This window comes from Pristiophorus japonicus, chromosome 10 (genome assembly GCF_044704955.1).
Source record: "Pristiophorus japonicus isolate sPriJap1 chromosome 10, sPriJap1.hap1, whole genome shotgun sequence".
Taxonomy (NCBI): domain Eukaryota; kingdom Metazoa; phylum Chordata; class Chondrichthyes; family Pristiophoridae; genus Pristiophorus; species Pristiophorus japonicus.
The window spans coordinates 160228003-160247195 of NC_091986.1; the positions used below are offsets into that span (position 1 = coordinate 160228003).

At 44.7% G+C, this 19193-nt stretch overlaps 1 protein-coding gene across 1 annotated transcript in view; it reads right to left on the reverse strand.

The window, feature by feature from the left end:
* The window catches only part of LOC139275151 (mitochondrial intermediate peptidase-like), a 306230-nt gene that overhangs the window by 251132 nt on the left and 35905 nt on the right, over positions 1–19193 (reverse strand). Inside the window, exon 6 of the mRNA XM_070892217.1 lies at positions 14942–15124. Coding sequence (XP_070748318.1) covers positions 14942–15124 — 183 coding nt within the window. The remainder of the gene's footprint in view (positions 1–14941; positions 15125–19193) is intronic.

Consider the following 19193-nt stretch of genomic DNA (forward strand, 5'->3'; position numbering starts at 1 on the left):
GTCCTTTATCCCCGAGCTATTCTCTTTAGTTCTTATATACTTATAAAAATACTACCTTCTTTTGCATCATCTATCGTTTCTTCATACTCCATTTTAGCCCTTCTCCCTTTTCACTTCCCCACTACATTTTATACATATTTCATGATTATATTTAGTATTCTTAGCCCTAACTTTATATGCCTCCATTTTAAGTTTTATTCTTTATTTATCTACAGAACTCTATACTTTAATGCAACCTCATTTACAACTATATTTATTTTGTACCCTATGCAACTTGTATTTGAAGATTTTCCATTGCTAATCTGTCAACTTGTTTGCGAACCTTTCTGCCTAGTTATTCAGGCCAGACCCTCTTTTCTCTCACTCGTCCTTTCCTTTTTCCAGTTCAGCACCTTTATCTTTGATTCTTCATTACCCTTTTTGTATTCTTACATTGAACCCAACTATGTCATGGTCACTATTTCCCAATTATCCTCCTGCTATAACTAAATCAAGCAGTGCTGGTTTCCTGCTGGACTAAAAGCATACTGATCTAGGAAGCAGTCCACTTTGACCACATGCAATACCATTATTGCTGTCTATCTTGTGATAGTTAAGATCATCTATTTTACACAAATCTAAACTGTCTGCAGCTCTCACCCATTTATCGCAATTGATTGGCAGCCTGTAATGCACACCAAGAATTGTACTAATTCCTTTCTATTTCTAAAAAAATATTCACATGGATTCTGTTTTAACACAATCCCCTAGGTCAATGTGATTTTATCACTCTTTTAGGTTTCAGGGTTCAGGAGCTCCAAGAGCAGTACCAGTTTATGGTTGGGCGGGGAAGGAGTAGTAGTAATTGTTACGGGTCTGGCAGTATGGTTTTTCAAGGGTTCTGCACAAGCCTTTTTATTTGCATACAACAGCTGCATAATAAATAATTAGATTCTATTCCGCCTTTCTAGAATAGTATATACATAGATGCTTTACTTTCAACAAGCAAATTTAATTCAGCAATGTTTGTATCTCTTTGCAAGTGTCAAGGAAAGGCTTGCAAACAGCACCCATCTGTGGACGGTCAAACTGAAAATGAGTCAGAGAGTTAATAGTTTTTATTTAAACCCATCGTAGAAAACCCTCAGTTCATATTCCAATCATTTTCAAAAGTACACAAATACTGTTATACGCTGAGGAAAATGCATTCACCCATTGCCTGAATAAAGCTTTTGAAATGTTTCTACAAATAACTTTGAAAAGGAATCAAATAAACAAGAGAGAGAAACATTCTTCAAGTTAGGTTGTTTGAATGCTATTGATGTATCAGAAAATGTGCTCACCACACATATAGGGCCCAAGTTTCCACACGATAAAAAACGGGCGCCCCTCCGAGCTGGGCGCCCGTTTTTCGCGCCTAAAAAAAACCTCACGATTCTGGAGCGTTCTGCAGCTCCTTATCTGCCTGGCGCGGCGCCCAGGGGGGCGGAGCCTACACTCGCGCCGATTTTGTAAGTGGGAGGGGGCGGGTACTATTTAAATTAGTTTTTTTCCTGCCGGCAACGCTGCGCGTGCGCATTGGAGCGTTCGCGCACGCGCAGTGTGAAAAAAACATTGGCACTCGACCATTTTTGTAGTTCTTTGGAGCTGTTTAATTTTTCAACATTTTTTAATAAAAGCACATTGCCATCAGCACATCAGCACTTGCAGCCTTCTCACTGTCTCCTTCCTCTCCCCCCCCCCGCGGGAAAGAACGGGCGCCTCAGGCTGACTGCAGCATTCTCCGTGGCTGAAGCACTTTCACACAGGTAGGAAGATGGTTTATTTAATCTTTTCTTTGCTTATAAATGTTTATTCAGGTTGGATTTATTTGTATAATATTTGTAGAAGTATAAATAAGGATTTATTGTAGAATTAATAACTTCCCTTCCCCCACCCCCCTCGTTCTGGACGCCTAATTTGTATCCTGCGCCTGATTTTTTAATGTGTAGAACAGGTTTTTTCAGTTCTACAAAAATCTTCACTTGCTCCATTCTAACTTAGTTTGGAGTACGTTTTCACTGTGGAAACTTTGAAATCAGGCGTCAGTGGCCGGACATGCCCCCTTTTGAAGAAAAAATTCTGTTCCAAAGTAGAACTGTTCAACCTGACTAGAAGTGCAGAAAAAAAAATGTGGAGAATTGCGATTTCTAAGATAGTCCGTTCTCCACCAGTTGCTCCTAAAAATCAGGTGCAAATCATGTGGAAACTTGGGCCCATTAAGTGCATACTGTACTCAAGGCTTTTAATATGCTATGTGAATCTCCTGTGGCATTGCTTATGACCAGTCAAATTATATGTTGTTTTATCCCAATTAATGTACAATATAATCAAGACCACTAATTATGCTGATTGACCAAGTTAAACTGTATTTTTTATTAGTTTTGTGGAACTGTTTATGGCATTTTTGGTTTGAATTGCAATTATATGCATATTTCTACGGAAAGTGTAGACTTAACAATTATGTTTGTTTAAATTAATTTTATCTCTCCCAGGACTTCGAAAAAGACAGTAAGGGGAGATATCCACGATACATGTCGGTAGGTTGCAGGCAGTGAATGTAGCAGTTGTGAGGAATGGGAGGGTTATGTCACTTGGTAGTGTTGCGAAGATGATCTTACAGTGTGGGAGCACTGGAAGAAGGTGCTGTGGTATGGGAGCTGTGCACAGGAGATGAAGTCGGTAAGCATTTGGCAGAGGGCTCACTGGACATGGGACGGCCTACATGTGACTCCAGTCCCACATTACATAGTTGACTCAATTCCCTCAGGGCAACTAAAGATTGACAATAAATACTGTCTTGCCAGTTTTGTCCACATCCAAGAACATACTAAAAAAAGGAAAATTGTACTGGAGCCAATTGAGAGCTAAGGAATAGGAATGCAAACATTTTCACAACTACTACCAAATTAGCATCAGCTGAATACCACTGGGAGCACACACATATCTGAGTGAGAACATTCTGGATTCACCTCACTTCAGGTCTTCAGCACATAATCTAGCCTGATGCTGAGAGAATACTGTACTACCCGAGGTTCCATTCCATTTATGCTAAGTTAAAACAAGGCTTTGTCCATTTGTTCTGGTGGTTCAGACGATTATCAAAATCTTTTTGCACTAATTGGAGAAGTTTTTGATCTGTCCTGATCAACATTCCGTCAGCAAATACCATCAAAAACAGAGCAGTTGTGACATCTTGCTCCGCCTTAGAAATATAATGGGCTAGAATTTCCATTCTGGCCGCCGGATTACCACGCAGTTACCGTCCGTTTTAGCAAGAAATGCAAATTACCACCCGGTACCACCTGTTGTAGACCCGAATATCGGCAGCGGTAATTTTGGACTGCGATTACCGCCGGCATTGCTGCAGATCGCCTGCCCACGATTCCCGCCCCCCAAAAAAATCAAGAAAATTCCCTTCCAGCGTTAAATTAGCTAATTATGCCGTTTTTACCATCTGCTATCGCTGAGGATATGTACCGCCCATGCCTTGTCCCACTGTTAGGCCTCCATTTCGTAATTTTTTTTTCTCTGGGGGAAAAAACTAGGTAAAAGTTGCCAGCAGGCTGCAATTTCTTTGAGTGATTTTCAGTGATTTCTGGAGTAGTTATTAAGGGATTTTGATTTTATTGTGGATAATTGACTGTGAACATCTGAACATACTTGTGTGCTTTAAAAGAAATGAGGCCTTTAAAAGAAATGTTTCACTGCCAATTTTGCTGACTACTTACATGATGCAGAATAGAGCTGGAGTGAGACGCTGTACAAAATGGTTTAGTTGAATAAAAATGTTTTATAAAAGTTGTAATTTGAATTTAACTAACTATTTTTAATAAAATAAATAATTGTTCTCAATGAAAATTTTACAAAACAAAACCATCAACAACAACCAACAACCAACAACCACCAGCAACAACAACAGTAAAAACACTCAAACCGCCTCTGCACCCTCCTACGATTCTACCCGTGGCCACCTTTCCCAACGCCTTTCCTCCCCAATCCCCCCCGATCCTTGGCCCTGCCTCTCCCCCCGCTATTAATACCCCTGCCCATGTCGGGACCAGTACGTCGTACAGCAGAGCACCTCAAGCGTGACAGCTGAGGGGTGGGCCGACAATGGCAGTGCAATATGTCTGGAGAAGCAGGGGATGTTGAGGACCCGTCTTCAAAGTCGGAAGAAAGTACTTCCTCCCGACAATCAGGTGCTGTTAGCATTGGTGGTATGGCACCTTGGAGTGCAGTGCTATATCCCAAGGTCGTCAATTGCCGCATAGCATTGGCATTGACGGACTGGGTATTCTTCCTCATCACCACAATCAGCTCCACCATGTCCTCCGATTGACGGGCTGCTAAAGCAACGATGTTTGCGGACAACCCAGCAATGGCCTGGAGGAGCTCGAGTCAAGTCGCTGCTCATCCTAGACAGTCACACCATGTCCAGATTCACATCTGCCTGTCTTGCAGCGTTCCCACCTTGCCGGATCAGCTGCCGCTGAATCAGCGTGGGGGTTGATGTGCGCCGCTGCATGCTGCTTGGTCACGCTTCCTTGGACCGGAATTCAAGAAAGTTGGATTCCGACAAGGAACCGGTGGCCGCAGGCAGAAAGGACCCTTCAAGTCCCGCCACCCCTCCCTCCTGCTGCTCCTCCCCCTCCTCCTCCTCCTCCATCACCGTCACAAAGTTTTGAGGAGTGTTCTCCTCCAGCTCCTCGACCATTTGTTCCACCATCGTCTCTTCCAGCAATGTCTCGTCCATCCTCATTTCCTCCAATGACTCCTCTCTGGGAGGGGCAGGCAGCTTCTCCTGTGCAACTGTAAAAACATAACATTAATGGTTGGCGACAGGGGAGGGGAGGGGTCAGAGGTAACATGAGAGCAACTCACTTTGCGCAGGCTTATGTGGAGAACAAACATATATTACCGAGAATCATTACATGAAACTATCATAAGCAGTACGTGACATAACAAGACTTGAGTCCCAAACAGTATGTTGCTTTCCAAGTGGCAGAGTGTGATCACCCAAAAATTCATGTCAGAACTAACATGAATTATAGCATTACATTACATTCTACATTATAACACTGACGTACAGCCCAGGGATTTTGCAGACTTACCCTCTGATCATATGCTCCCGTCAGAGCTGCAGCGCGTTCTTCGAGGCCTGTCAATTCAACAGTCTTCGGCGGAACTCAGCCCGTTTTACAGAGCTCTGCCCTATTGCTGGCTAATTTTTTCTGCAAAAGTGACAAAAAAAAGTGTAAACTAATTTCACAACTACTATTACAGAACACACACATATATAGGTAGACATCCCCAATTAACCATCCCCAGTCCTTTCGTCAACGAGTGCACCATTTAAGTTCCGTTAGGATGCAAGTGTTGCATGATGAACACATGAAAATATAGAAGACTAAAACACAATGAGATCGATGATGGGAAATAAAAAATGATACCAAGCTTTACAACATAATAAAGCGTGGCACTACTTAAGAATAATTAGTCAGTGCATGATAAAAGTTATTACTTACTCTCGCCGACCCAACGATATCATTCCAACGTTTGCGGCACTGGTCCGACCCCCGCATCAAGGGCACGACAGATGACACTGCCTCAGCGATCCCTCGCCATATCCACTGGTACACGTTTGGTGCAGGTTTTCCTCGCCCACCCCGTGTCAATTGCTCCCAGTGAGCCTCCACTTCGTGTACCAACGATTCCTGGGCTTTTTCACAGAAATGCACGGCCCTCCTCCTCCCACCTACCTCCCTCTCCATTTACATATCTTGTTTTTGCTTCTTAATTCTTTATTAATTATATTGATATTTATATTTAAATAATTATTACTTATGTTGTAGTATTATTATTGTTATATTATGAATTATAAATGACAATAATACTCCAAATCATTTAGAAAAACTTGTAAAATAACTCCTCTCTCTCTCTTTCTCTTTCTCTTTCTGCACACAACGATCTCCAGCGCAGCACTCAGCAACCCTCTCACTCTTCTCTGCGCATGCGCAGGGTCAACTCTGACCCGGAAATCGCGGGAGAATGCCCGCGCATGCGCAGAGAGAAGAAAAAACGCTCGTTTCTAGGGGTCTGCTTGCCTTTACAAAGGCAAACAGATCGCCGACTTAGAGGCACTTCGCCGCCACCCGCTCCGGCCCGTTGCCGCTGAGAATCAACATGGAAAAATCTCGGGAGCACGCTTTAGCGGTATTCCAGCGGTTTGAAAGACGCAACTGCCGGAATACCGCTAAGATTCGAGCGGGAGCGATCGAAATGCAAATTCTAACCCAATTACTTTTATGTAAACAAAGTAATTTATAGTAGGTGAAAAAAAAACTGTTGAGACACTATATGAAACATAGAAAATAGGTGCAGGAGTAGGCCATTCACCACCATTCGAGCCTGCACCACCATTTAATATGATCATTGCTGATCATGCAACTTCAGTACCCCATTCCTGCTTTCTCTCCATACCCCTTGATCCCTTTAGCCGTACGGGCCACATCTAACTCCCTTTTGAATATATCCAACGAACTGGCCTCAACAACTTTCTGTGGTAGAGAATTCCACATGCTCACAACTCTCTGAGTGAAGAAGTTTCTCCTCATCTCGGTCCTAAATGGCTTCCCCCTTATCCTTAGTCTGTGACCCCTGGTTCTGGACTTCCCCAACATCGGGAACATTCTTCCTGCATCTAACCTGTCCAATCCCATCAGAATTTTATATGTTTCTATGAGATCCCCTCTCATTCTTCTAAATTCCACTGAATATTAAGCCTATTCGATCCAGTCTTTCTTCATATGTCAGTCCTGTCATCCCAGGAATCAGTCTGGTGAACCTTTGCTGCACTCCCTCAATAGCAAGAATGTCCTTCCTCAGATTAGGAGACCAAAACTGTACACAATATTCTAGGTGTGGCCTCACCAAGGCCCTGTACAACTGTAGTAAGACCTCGCTGCTCCTATACTCAAATCCTTTCGCTATCAAGGCCAATATGCCATTTGTCTTCTTCACCGCCTGCTGTACCTGTATGCCAATGACTGATGTACCATGACACCCAGGTCTCATTGCGCCTCCCCTTTTACTAATCTGTCACCATTCAGATAATAATTTGCCTTCCTGTTTTTACCACCAAAGTGTATAACCTCACATTTATCTACATTATACCACATCTGCCATGTGTTTGCCCATTCACCTAACTTGTCCAAGTCACCCTGCAGCCTCTTAGCATCCTCCTCACAGCTCACACTGCCACCCAGCTTAGTGTCATTTGCAAACTTGGAAGATATTACATTCAATTCCTTCGTCTAAATCATTAATGTATATTGTAAATAGCTGGGAGCCCAGCACTGAACCTTGCGGTACCCCACTAGTCGCTGTCTGCCATTCTGAAAAGGACCCGTTTATTCCGACTCTTTGTTTCCTGTCTGCCAACCAGTTCTCTATCCACATCAGTACATTACTCCCAATACCATGTGCTTTAACTTTGCACACTAATCTCTTGTGTGGGACTTTATCAAAAGCCTTATCACTCTACTAGTTACATCCTCAAAAAATTCTAGAAGATTTGTCAAGCATGATTTCCCTTTCATAAATCCATGCTGACTTGGGCCGATCCTGTCATTGCTTTCCAAATGCGCTACTATTATATGTTTAATAATTGATTCCAACATTTTCCCCACCACCGATGTCAGGCTGACCGGTCTATAAATTCCCTGTTTTCTCTCTCCCTCCTTTTTTTTTTAAAAAAGTGGGGCTACATTAGCTACCCTCCAGTCCATAGGAACTCATCCAGAGTCTATAGAATGTTGGAAAATGACCGACGTAATTGCTTCTTTAACCCAGCACAGCAAACTATTTAAAGGATCACTCTGCCATCCCGATACTTGGATTACCAGACTTCTGTATAGTGCTCAAGAATTGAATGATGTTGAAACAAAGTCAAGATGGTGTGTAACTTGGAGGGGACATTGCAGGTAATGGTGTTCCCATGACGTTACTGCTCTGGTCCTTCTCTGTGACTTGTCAGCAAAAACCTGGATGTTGTCCAGATCTTGCTGTAGGCTAGCATGGGTTGCTCCATTATTGGAGGAGTTGTGAAATAAGATGAACATTGTAGAACTATCAACAAATAATCCATTCCTGACCTTAAGATGGTGGGGAGATCATCAATGAAACACGTAAAGATTGTTATTTCAAGGACAATGCCCTTTGAAACCCCTGAGTAGATGCCCTGGGCTATAAATGATTGGCCTGTGTGTCAGGTATAACTCTTTCTGAAGGGTTTCCCATTGACCTCAAATTTGCTAAGGTCCCTAGAAACCATACTCAATTGAACGTCATCTTGATATTTAAGGTAGCTCTTCTCATCTGTCATTCAGCTCGTGTTCATGGATCAAGTATGTGATGAGATTAGGATTTGTTCTGATAGAACTCAAATCAAGCATCAGGTGAGCAGGTTATTGGTGAGTAGGTGTTGATTGATGACATTATTGATGGCCCCATTCTTAACTGCTGAAGACTGGTAGGGCAGTAATTGGCCAGATTGGAATTGTCCTGCTTCTAGCAGACACATTTCCACATCGTCAGATAGGTGCTAATGTCACAGCAACACTGGAATAACTTAGCTAAGGGGCTGGACACTCCAGTGCACACATCTTCAGTTAAGATGTACTCAGCCTTTTCTTAATGTTACATGGAATGATCCACATTGGCCAGACATTGGTACCTGTGATGGTTTGAATCTCAGGAGGTGGTCAAATAGAATCATCTACTTTACACTTTTGACTGAAGACGCAAGGAAATACTTTGGCCTCATTTCTTGCACTCCTACTGGGCTGCACCATGGGGATGTAAATTAAGTCTCCTCCTCCCATTAATTATGAATATCAAAATTATGGCAAGAACTCTGGAGAAAATAAACTTTGTTTTGGTTTCCCAATTGGCTCTTGTTAATATTTCTTGTTTCCTGTATTGTAAATGTTCAATTTGTTTATTTAGTTTATTGAAAAAGACTGGCAATGCCGAGAGTGTAAAAGTATAAAAGGCTAACAGCATGTTGGTTTTATAAATGGGAACAGAGTATAGAGCGAAGCAACAATGATAAATTTGTACAAAACATTGGTTAGGCCACAGTATGCTATGTGCAGTATTGGGTGCCTCATGATAGAAATAGCATTAAAGCCATAATGATCATACAGCATATATTCACCCATATGATGCCAGGGATAGGAAACTATGGTTATGAGAAGATACACTGAAGAGAAGGCTAAAAGGAGATTTAATAGCGATTTTCAAATGTGATGGGTTTTGATAGGGTCAGTAGAGAATGAAGAACAAAAAAGAACGAACTTGCATTTATAGGAGAGAGGTTAGCAGAAATTTCCGTCAGAAAGCTGTTAGAATACAGAATACTTTGGCAGAGAGTAATGGAACCATTGCATGTCTCAAAGGAAAAGTAAATAAATATATGAAACAAAGGAAGATGTAGGGCTCTGAGGAGTGAGTAAGGCAGTGGCATTAGTTTGAACAGATCTAACAAGATAGCACAATATCTAGCACAGAAACGTTGGCCTAAATGGCCACCTTCTGTGTTGTAAACTTCTATGGCTCTATGCTAACCAAAACATGCTACATCCAACTTTTGCACAGGCAACCATTATACATGTGTTCAGATAGAATTATCATTGGTACAATGATGCATTTTCACACGTGCATAAATTGCAATTTTTATACATTTATCAATCAAAACAATCAATATATTAAAATTGGTACATCTGTTGTCTCTTCTATTTGAAAAGTATCGTGTCTACACCTATATATGGAATTTCCCATTTTAAATGCACCCACACATACTGGTTACATTTGTAGGTAACCCTTTTGGTTGTGACCCCCTTTGGGTGGCACTCCAATAGAATTTCCAATTTTAATCTGAGCCCCGAGGTGTACAACATGGACCTGTGATTATAAAATACAATGGCCCAGAATTTGCTGGAGCGGGACATCTCATGACGTGCCGCTAGTTAAGACTTGTTCCTGCACCCTTCAGCTCAAAAATATTTTGCTCACAGCACTGCGAGGGCAACAGGGCGTCTGGGAGTAGTTGAGGGAAATAGAATAGATGCATTTAATCGGAAGCTAGATAAGCAAATGAGGGACAAAGGAATAGAAGAATATACTTGCGGCCGAATGGTCTGTTTCTGCAGTGTAAACTCTATGGGCCCAAGTTTCCACATGATTCGCGCCTGATTTTTAGGAGCAACTGGTGGAGAACGGACTATTTTAGAAATCGCAATTCTCCACATTTTTTTTTCTGCAGTTCTAGTCAGGTAGAACAGTTCTAGTTTAGAACAGAATTTTTTCTTCAAAAGGGGGCGTGTCCGGCCACTGACGCCTGATTTCAAGGTTTCCACAGTGAAAATGTACTCCAAACTAAAGTAGAATGGAGCCAGTGAAGATTTTTGTAGAACTGAAAAAACCTGTTCTACACATTAAAAAATCAGGCGCAGGTTACAAATTAGGCGTCCAGAACGAGGTGGGGGGAGGGGAGGGAGGGGAAGGGAACTCATTAAATTCGACAATAAATCCTTATTTATACTTCTACAAATATTATACAAATAAATCCAACCTGAATAAACATTTATAAGCCACGAAAAGATTAAATAAACCATCTTCCTACCTGTGTGAAAGTGCTTCAGCCAGGGAGAATTCTGCAGCCGTTTGTGCCGCTGAGCGGGAGGGGGGAGAGAGAGAGAGAGAGAGAGAGAGAGAGAGAGAGGGAGGGAGGGAGGGAGAGAGGGGGGGGAGGGAGAGAGAGGGGGGGGGGGGAAGAGAGAGGGGGGGTGGAGAGAGAGGGGGGGGGGAAGAGAGGGGGGGGGAGGGAGAGAGAGAGAGGGGGGAGGGGGGAGAGAGAGGGGGGGAGGGAGGGAGAGGGGGGGAGGGAGGGAGAGAGAGGGGGGAGGGGGAGAGGGAGGGAGAGAGAGGAGGGGAGGGAGGGAGGGAGAGAGAGAGAGAGGGAGGGAGGGAGGGAGAGGGGGGAGGGAGAGGGGGGGAGGGAGAGGGGGGAGGGGGAGAGGGGGGAGGGGGAGAGGGGGGAGGGAGGGAGAGAGGAGAGGGGAGGGAGGGAGAGGGAGAGAGAGAGAGGGGACGGCGGGGGAGAGAGAGAGAGAGGGGAGGGAGAGAGAGGGGAGGGAGAGAGAGAGAGAGAGAGAGAGAGAGGGGAGGGGAAGAGAGAGAGGGGGAGAGAGAGAGAGAGAGAGAGAGAGAGAGAGAGAGAGAGAGAGAGAGAGAGAGAGAGAGAGGGAGGGAGGGAGGGAGGGAGGGAGGGAGGGAGGGAGGGAGGGGGGAGAGAGAGGGAGGGAGGGGGAGAGAGAGGGAGGGAAGGGGAGAGAGAGGGAGAGAGGGAGGGGGGGTGGGTCAGGGAACAGGAGCGCGGGTCGGGTCAGTGGGGTGGGGGGGGAGCGGGTGTCGGGTCTCGGGGCGGGGGTGAGTGGGTGTCGGGTCTCAGGTCGTCGGGGGGGAGCGGGTGTCGGGTCGGGTCGGTGGGGGGAGCGAATGTCGGGTCTGGAGCTACTGCACTTGCGTGCCGATTGTAGCGCGCATGTGCAGAGGTCCCGGCACTGTTTTCAGCGCCGGGACCTGGCTCCGCCCCCCCACAGCTCGTGCTGACTACGCCATGGGCCAGAGGACCTGTAAGTAGGTGCAGACTACCGAGGATTTTTTTAGGCGCCGTTTTAGGCGCGAAAAACGGGTGCCCAGCTCGGAAGGGCGCCCGTTTTTTTTCTTGTGGAAACTTGGGCCCTATGCAACTCTATGTAAATTATCATCATCATCATAGGCAGTCCCTCGGAATCGAGGAAGACTTGTTTCCACTCCTGAAGTGAGTTCTTTGGTGGCTGAACAGTCCAATACAAGAGTCACAGACTCTGTCAGAGGAAAGAAGGGGTGGGTGGGACTGGTGGAACTGTTCTGAGTAGTTTGCATTTATATGCTCTGGCCACCCGGCTGCGCTGCAGAGCAATTTATAAAATCTTGGTTTTCCTCACTCTCAGGTAAGTACTTAAATATAAAAAAATTTAATTGACAATTTTTTTTTATTTTCTCCCTTTCAAATGGTCTTTGCTGCTTGTTCCAGCTGGTCCCACTTCAAATATTCAACTTGCCTTTCCTTGGCTGTCCTCCCCATCAGTTCACTATGGCGTCCCATTCTACTTTAAAATAAAAACTCAGCACCAACACAATATTATATGCTTCTTGATTCTTATGTTGTTTTCTTAATCTGGATGCAATGCATGGGTCCAGACCCCTTCCTCTCACTGACATTGCTGTTCCCTCTCCCAGATCGCCAAGTCTTCTTAATGCCCCTCGCCAGTTCTCAATCCTAGCACCAGACACACTCCCCAAGTGGCAACCAGTCCCCAACTCTTCAGTTCCACTGGGAATCTCCTGCTAAGCCCCGACGCTTGTCTTTTCCCCATACAGTTTGTCTGTCAAGACCAATGTCACTCACCATCATGATTGCCTCAATCTCTGATGTGACACTGAGCTTAGATCATAAGTTTGGGAACTCATGCCTCCAAACAAGGTGAGTGGAATGATTTATTTTGAAGCAAAACAGGGATTCAAAATGATCACTAATAGGGCAAAATACAAAAATAATGGGGTAATGTTGGGATGACAAGGGACACTATATCCACATACGGGTCTACTGCTATGGTCTGTTTTTATACCATGGCTAAAAAGAAGTATATGGTAGTATGCTGCACTTTCTAATCTAAATGCTACCTATTGTAAATTGTAATTAATACTAACATATTGGGCCCAAGTTTCCACAAGAAAAAAAACGGGCGCCCCTCCGAGCTGGGCGCCCGTTTTTCGCGCCTAAAAAATCCTCGGTATTCTCCACCGACTTTCAGGTCCTGTGGCACTCGGCGGCAGCGCCAGCACGAGCTGTGGGGGGGGGCGGAGCAGGTCCCGGCGCTGAAAACAGTGCCGGGACCTCTGCACATGCGCGCTACAGTCGGCACGCAAGTGCAGTAGCTCCAGGCGCCGAACTGTGTGGGAGGGGCCCGAAGCACGCAGCCCCTAGCCCTGGCCCAATGGCCTCACTGGGCTGCGTGAATGAGGCTCCTCCCACGGCCAGCTCCTGCTCCCTGCCTGACCAGACCCGACACTCGCCCCCCACCCCCCCCCACCGCCGACCCGACCCCCGCTCCCCCCCGACCCGACACCCGAGACCCGCTCCCCCGCCCCGACCCGACACCCGCTCTCCCCCCCCCTCGCCCCGACCCGACACCCGAGACCCGCTCCCCCCCGCCCCGACCGAGACCTGCTCTCCCCCCCCCCCCGCCCCGACCCGAGACCCGCTCTCCCCCCCCCCTCGCCCCGACCCGACACCCGAGACCCGCTCCCCCCCCCCCCCGACCCGAGACCCGCTCTCCCCCCCCCTCGCCCCGACCCGACACCCGAGACCCGCTCCCCCCCGCCCCGACCGAGACCCGCTCTCCCCCCCCCCGCCCCGACCCGAGGCCCGCTTCCCCCCCCCCCCCCGACACCCGCTCCCCCCCCCCGACCCGACACCCGCTCCCCCGACCCGACACCCGCTCCTGTTCCCCGACCCCCCCCTCCTCCCTCCCCTCCCTCCCTCTCCTCCCTCTCCCCTTCTCCCCTTCTCTCTCTCTCCCTCCCTCTCTCTCTCCCTCCCTCTCTCTCTCGCTCAGCGGCACGAACAGCTGCAGAATTCTCCCTGGCTGAAGCACTTTCACACAGGTAGGAAGATGGTTTATTTAATCTTTTCTTGGCTTATAAATGTTTATTAAGGTTGGATTTATTTGTATAATATTTGTAGAAGTATAAATAAGGATTTATTGTCGAATTTAATGAGTTCCCTTCCCCCCCACCTCGTTCTGGACGCCTAATTTGTAACCTGCGCCTGATTTTTTAATGTGTAGAACAGGTTTTTTCAGTTCTACAAAAATCTTCACTGGCTCCATTCTACTTTAGTTTGGAGTACATTTTCACTGTGGAAACTTTGAAATCAGGCGTCAGTGGCCGGACACGCCCCCTTTTGAAGAAAAAATTCTGTTCTCAACTAGAACTGTTCTACCTGACTAGAACTGCAGAAAAAAAAATGTGGAGAATTGCGATTTCTAAAATAGTCCGTTCTCCACCAGTTGCTCCTAAAAATCAGGCGCGAATCATGTGGAAACTTGGGCCCAATATGCTGTTGGAATCACTTGTAATTCAGAAGTAAAAAGAAAATGAGCTAGATTTGAAACCAATTATATACATATATTAATTATGTTGCTGCCTCTCTCCCTGCACCTGGCTGCGTGGGTTCAGGTCCCCTCCTTGTTGTTCCCTCTCCCAGGCCGGAGCCTCTTTCGCTTTCAGCTGTTTAGTTCAATTCCCAATTGCAGCACTGTTCCCTCTTCCTGAGCAGCAGGTGGGCTCCACGACTCTCTGACCCTGGTGGAATTCTCTCTCTGAGCCCCTGACTGTCATTCCCTTTTTCCAAAATTAAAGACTGCATGACCTTGGGCAATACTACAGGTAATTAAAAAAAATCTAACATATCATTTCTATTCTATCAAAGGAAACAGAAACATTTAAACCCAAGGAATACTGGCTAGCAAGAAACATAATCCAGTAGTCCATCAAATTCAGTATTCAGTTTTCCCTGCAGTCCTTACAGCATTTTGATATACCAATCTCTTAAACATCTTCTATATGCAAAAGTAATAACAGAAAACATCTTCACCAAACCATGTTCTTTTGGGTGCTGCAAGTCTGTTGCAATTAGATCATGCTGAATGATTAGAATTATGTATTAAATATATGAAACAAATAATCTGTACAGTATTATCATGCACAAAAATGAATTCACCCCAAATATTGCCCAATACAACAAACCTACCAAGTCATCAGGTGTATCTGCATGAAGGCCGTTAACATGAACATAATCCTTTTGTATTGAGAAGTAGTGAAGAATGTGTTCTGGGATAGCTCTTCTGTCAATCTTGTTGGGGAGGTGAGTGCCCAGTAGAAAATTATTGTTCAAATCCAACATTTGAACGTTAAGGTTTACCACCTCTTTGCGCTATTAAGATAAAAGATACAATATATTCACAGATATATGTGGGAAGAGTAGGAAGCAAATGAATTGGGGAAGGAGAAAAGAGTGCAACTTTAAACCATATTTACAGAATATAAGGGATGATTTCACAGATGTGCATTCCAGGAAATCACAGGTGCATATTGCATGATTTTTTTACCCATTCAAATTAATGAATGGGAAACACTGGCTGCAAGCGCAATGCACTTCCTGTAAGCATATCAGCCCTATAGTGTTTAATATCAGCAGTGTTATTGAGGTGAGATACAAGTGAGGCAGACATTTTTCCACAGGAAAGGAGATCAAAGACAGAGGATGACTCGTGCATCACCAAGCGACTAGTTTCACAGTGGCATTGGGAAACAACTTGCAGCAAGTTGCCTCATGGTCTCTGCTCAAATGCTCAGAAATTTCTGATGATTTAGAAAACTGTGGCCCAAGTCCTCTCCCACAAATTCACACATCAATTTCTCATGCAACTCCACTCACGGTCTCACTCCTGCTAATCAAGGAATCCTCTAATACATGTCCTGGCATGCACCTCCACTCTTCTAACTTCATTCTATCAATGGTCAAATCTTTCAGCTATTATGCCATTGTCCTGTTGATTTTTCTTTTAAAACCATTACACCGTAACTGCCCCTCTCCTGAAGTACAGCTTGGCTCAGTTAATAGCCTTCTTGCTTCTGGGTCAGAACGTTGTGGGTTTGAATGGCACACCACGACTTAAGCTCATAATTTAGGCTGACACTACTGTGCAGGACGTTTTCCTGCTGTCTTAGCCATTATTTCTCCTCACTCAATACTATCAACATACAGGTTAATTTGTTATTCACCTCGGTGCTTTTTTGAGACATTGCAGGCATTGTTGCTTTTCGCCTATGCAAAATACGATATAGACTTGGCTCAGAGATAGCAATTTTGTCTTAAAGACAGAATTCATGGGTTCAAGCTCCACTCAAGGGACAAGTGAACGTAATCTAGGCTGCCACTTCAGTGCACTGCTGAATTGTTGGCACTTCTTTCAGATGAGACGTTAATGCGAGACCCCATCTGCCTTCTCAGGTGGATGCAAGGATCCCATGGCACCATATCAAGAGCAGGGGAGTATTCCAGATATCTTGACCAACAGTGATCCCTCACCCAATACTACAAAGACAGATCATCTGGTTATTTATCTCATTGCTATTTGTGGGACCTTGTTCTGCCCAAATTGGTTGCAGCTTTTCTTAAATTATAACAACAACACGGACTATGAAACATGTTCGGACAATCCAGTTATAAAAGGCACAAGTTCTTTCTTCTTCATTCTTTTTTTTCCGTGCAATAGTCAACAAATCTATAGTCAAGGGGCTATGGGGAAGAACGTAACACAATCACTAAGGAGGTGGTACTCAGTAAGATAATGAGACTAAAGGCAGATAAATCCCCTGGACCTGATAGTTTGCATCCTAGGGTCTTAAGAGAAGTAACGGCAGGGACAGTGGATGCATTGTTTGTAATTTACAAAATTGCCTGGATTCTGGGGAGGTCCCAGCAGATTGGAAAACTACAAATGTAATGCCTCTATTTAAAAAAGGAGGCAGACAAAAAGCAGGAAACTACAGACCAGTTAGCCTAACATAGAAACATAGAAACATAGAAAATAGGTGCAGGAGTAGGCCATTCGGCCCTTCTAGCCTGCACCGCCATTCAATGAGTTCATGGCTGAACATTCAACTTCAGTACCCCATTCCTGCTTTCTCGCCATACCCCTTGATCCCCCTAGCAGTAAGGACCTCATCTAACATCTGTGGTTGGAAAGATGTTGGAGTCCATTATTACAGAAACAGTAGCAGGACATTTGGAAAAGCAAAATTCGGTCAGGCAGAGTCAGCATGGATTGATGGAGGGGAAGTCATGTTTGAAAAATTTGCTAGAATTCTTTGAGGATGTAACGAACAGGGTGGATAAAGGGGAACCAGTGGATGTGGTATATTTGGACTTCCAGAAGGCATTTGACAAGGTGCCACATTAAAGGTTAAAGGTTATTGCACAAGATAAAAGTTCATGGGGTTGGGGGTAATATATTAGCATGGAGAGAGGATTGGCTAATGAACAGAAAACAGAGAGTAAAGATAAATGGTTCATTCTCGGGTTGGCAATCAGTAACCAGTGGGGTGCCGCAGGGATCAGTGCTGGGACCCCAACTATTTACAACCTACATTAACGACTTAGAGGAAGGGACTGAGTGCAACGTAGCCAAGTTTGCCAACGATACAAAGATGGGAGGAAAAGCAATGTGTGAGGAGAACACAAAAAATCTGCAAAAGGACATAAACAGGCTAAGTGAGTGGGAAAAAATTTGGCAGATGGAGTGTAATGCTGGAAAGTGTGAGGTCATGTACTTTGGCAGGAAAAATCAAAGAGCAAGTAATTATTTAAATGGAGAAAGATTGCAAAGTGCTGCAGTACAGCGAGACCCGGGGGTACTTGTGCAACAATCACAAAACGTTAGTATGCAGATACAGCAAGTGATCAGGAAGGCCAATGGAATCTTGGCCTTTATTGCAAAGGGGATGGAGTATAAAAGCAGGGAAATCTTGCTACAGTTGTACAGAGTATTGGTGAGGCCACACCTGGAATACTGCGTGCAGTTTTGGTTTCCATATTTACGAAAGGATATACTTGCTTTAGAGGCAGTTCAGAGAAGGTTCACAAGGTTGATTCCAGAGATGAGGGGGTTGACTCATGAGGAAAGGTTGAGTAGGTTGGACCTCTACTCATTGGAGTTCAGAAGAATGAGAGGTGATCTTATCGAAAGGTATAAGATTATGAAGGGGCCTGACAAGGTGGATGCAGAGAGGATGTTTCCACCGATAGGGAGACTAGAACTAGAGGGCATAATCTTAGAATAAGGGGCTGCCCATTTAAAAAGATGTAGAGAAATTTCTTCTCTCAAGAGGGTTGTGGAACTGTAGAATTCACTGCCTCAGAGAGCTGTGGAAACTAGGACACTGAATAAATTTAAGACAGAAATAGACAGTTTCTTAAACGATAAGGGAATAAGGGGTTATGGAGAGCGGGCAGGGAAGTGGACCTGAGTCCATGATCGGATCAGCCATGATCGTATTAAATGGCGGAGCAGGCTCGAGGGGCCGTATGGCCTACTCCTGCTCCTATTTCTTATGTTCTTATGTAAGTCCGAAAAAATAATTCATTTTGTGAAGTGCTCGGCAATGTTTCTTGAAAAACCTATCTCTTGAACTTTACCGTTAAATGTCCTCTTTAGATATTGCTGCTTGATGGCAATGCTGTCACTTGCAAAGTGTTCTGAGACACTTACACAAAGACTGTTGTATAAATGCAATTAATCTTCACCTTGATCACAAAGTGTGATGCCATGGAAAGAATCAAAACTGGAAAGTACTCTCAAAAAAAATTAACAGCTCTCCTCCAAACATTAAGCAAAAATATATTTTCTTGATCAGTGTGTTTCCTGCCCAACAAGGAAGGAGGCATTGCTGGATTCAGTCCTGGGGAATGATGTGGGTCAAGTGGAGAATGTCACAGTGGAGGAGCATCTCAGGAATAGTCATCATAGTATCATAAGGTTTAGATTAATTATGGAGAGGACAAGGATCAAACTAGAATAAAACTACTTAACTGGAGAAGGGCTAATTTCAATTAATTGAGGAGGGATCTGACCCAGGTAATTTGGAGTCAAAGACTGGCAGGCAGAAATGTAATGGAGCAATGGATGGCCTTTAAAGAGATGATGGTTCAGGTACTGTCTATGTACATTCCCATAAGGGGGACACAGGAAGGGCAACCAAAGTCAGAACTCCCTGAATGATGAAGGAGTTAGAGAGTAGGATGAAGCAGAAATACTGACAGATGTCAGGCTGAATATGAAACGTACAGAGAAGTGAAAAAAAAAATAAGAGGAGCAAAGAGACAGTATGAGAAAAGGTTGGCGGCTAACATAAAAGATCTTCTGTAGGCATATTGGGCCAAACATTGCCCAAGCCGTTTTTTCGGCGTACTGACCTGAAGCGCGCCAACTTTGCGCGCT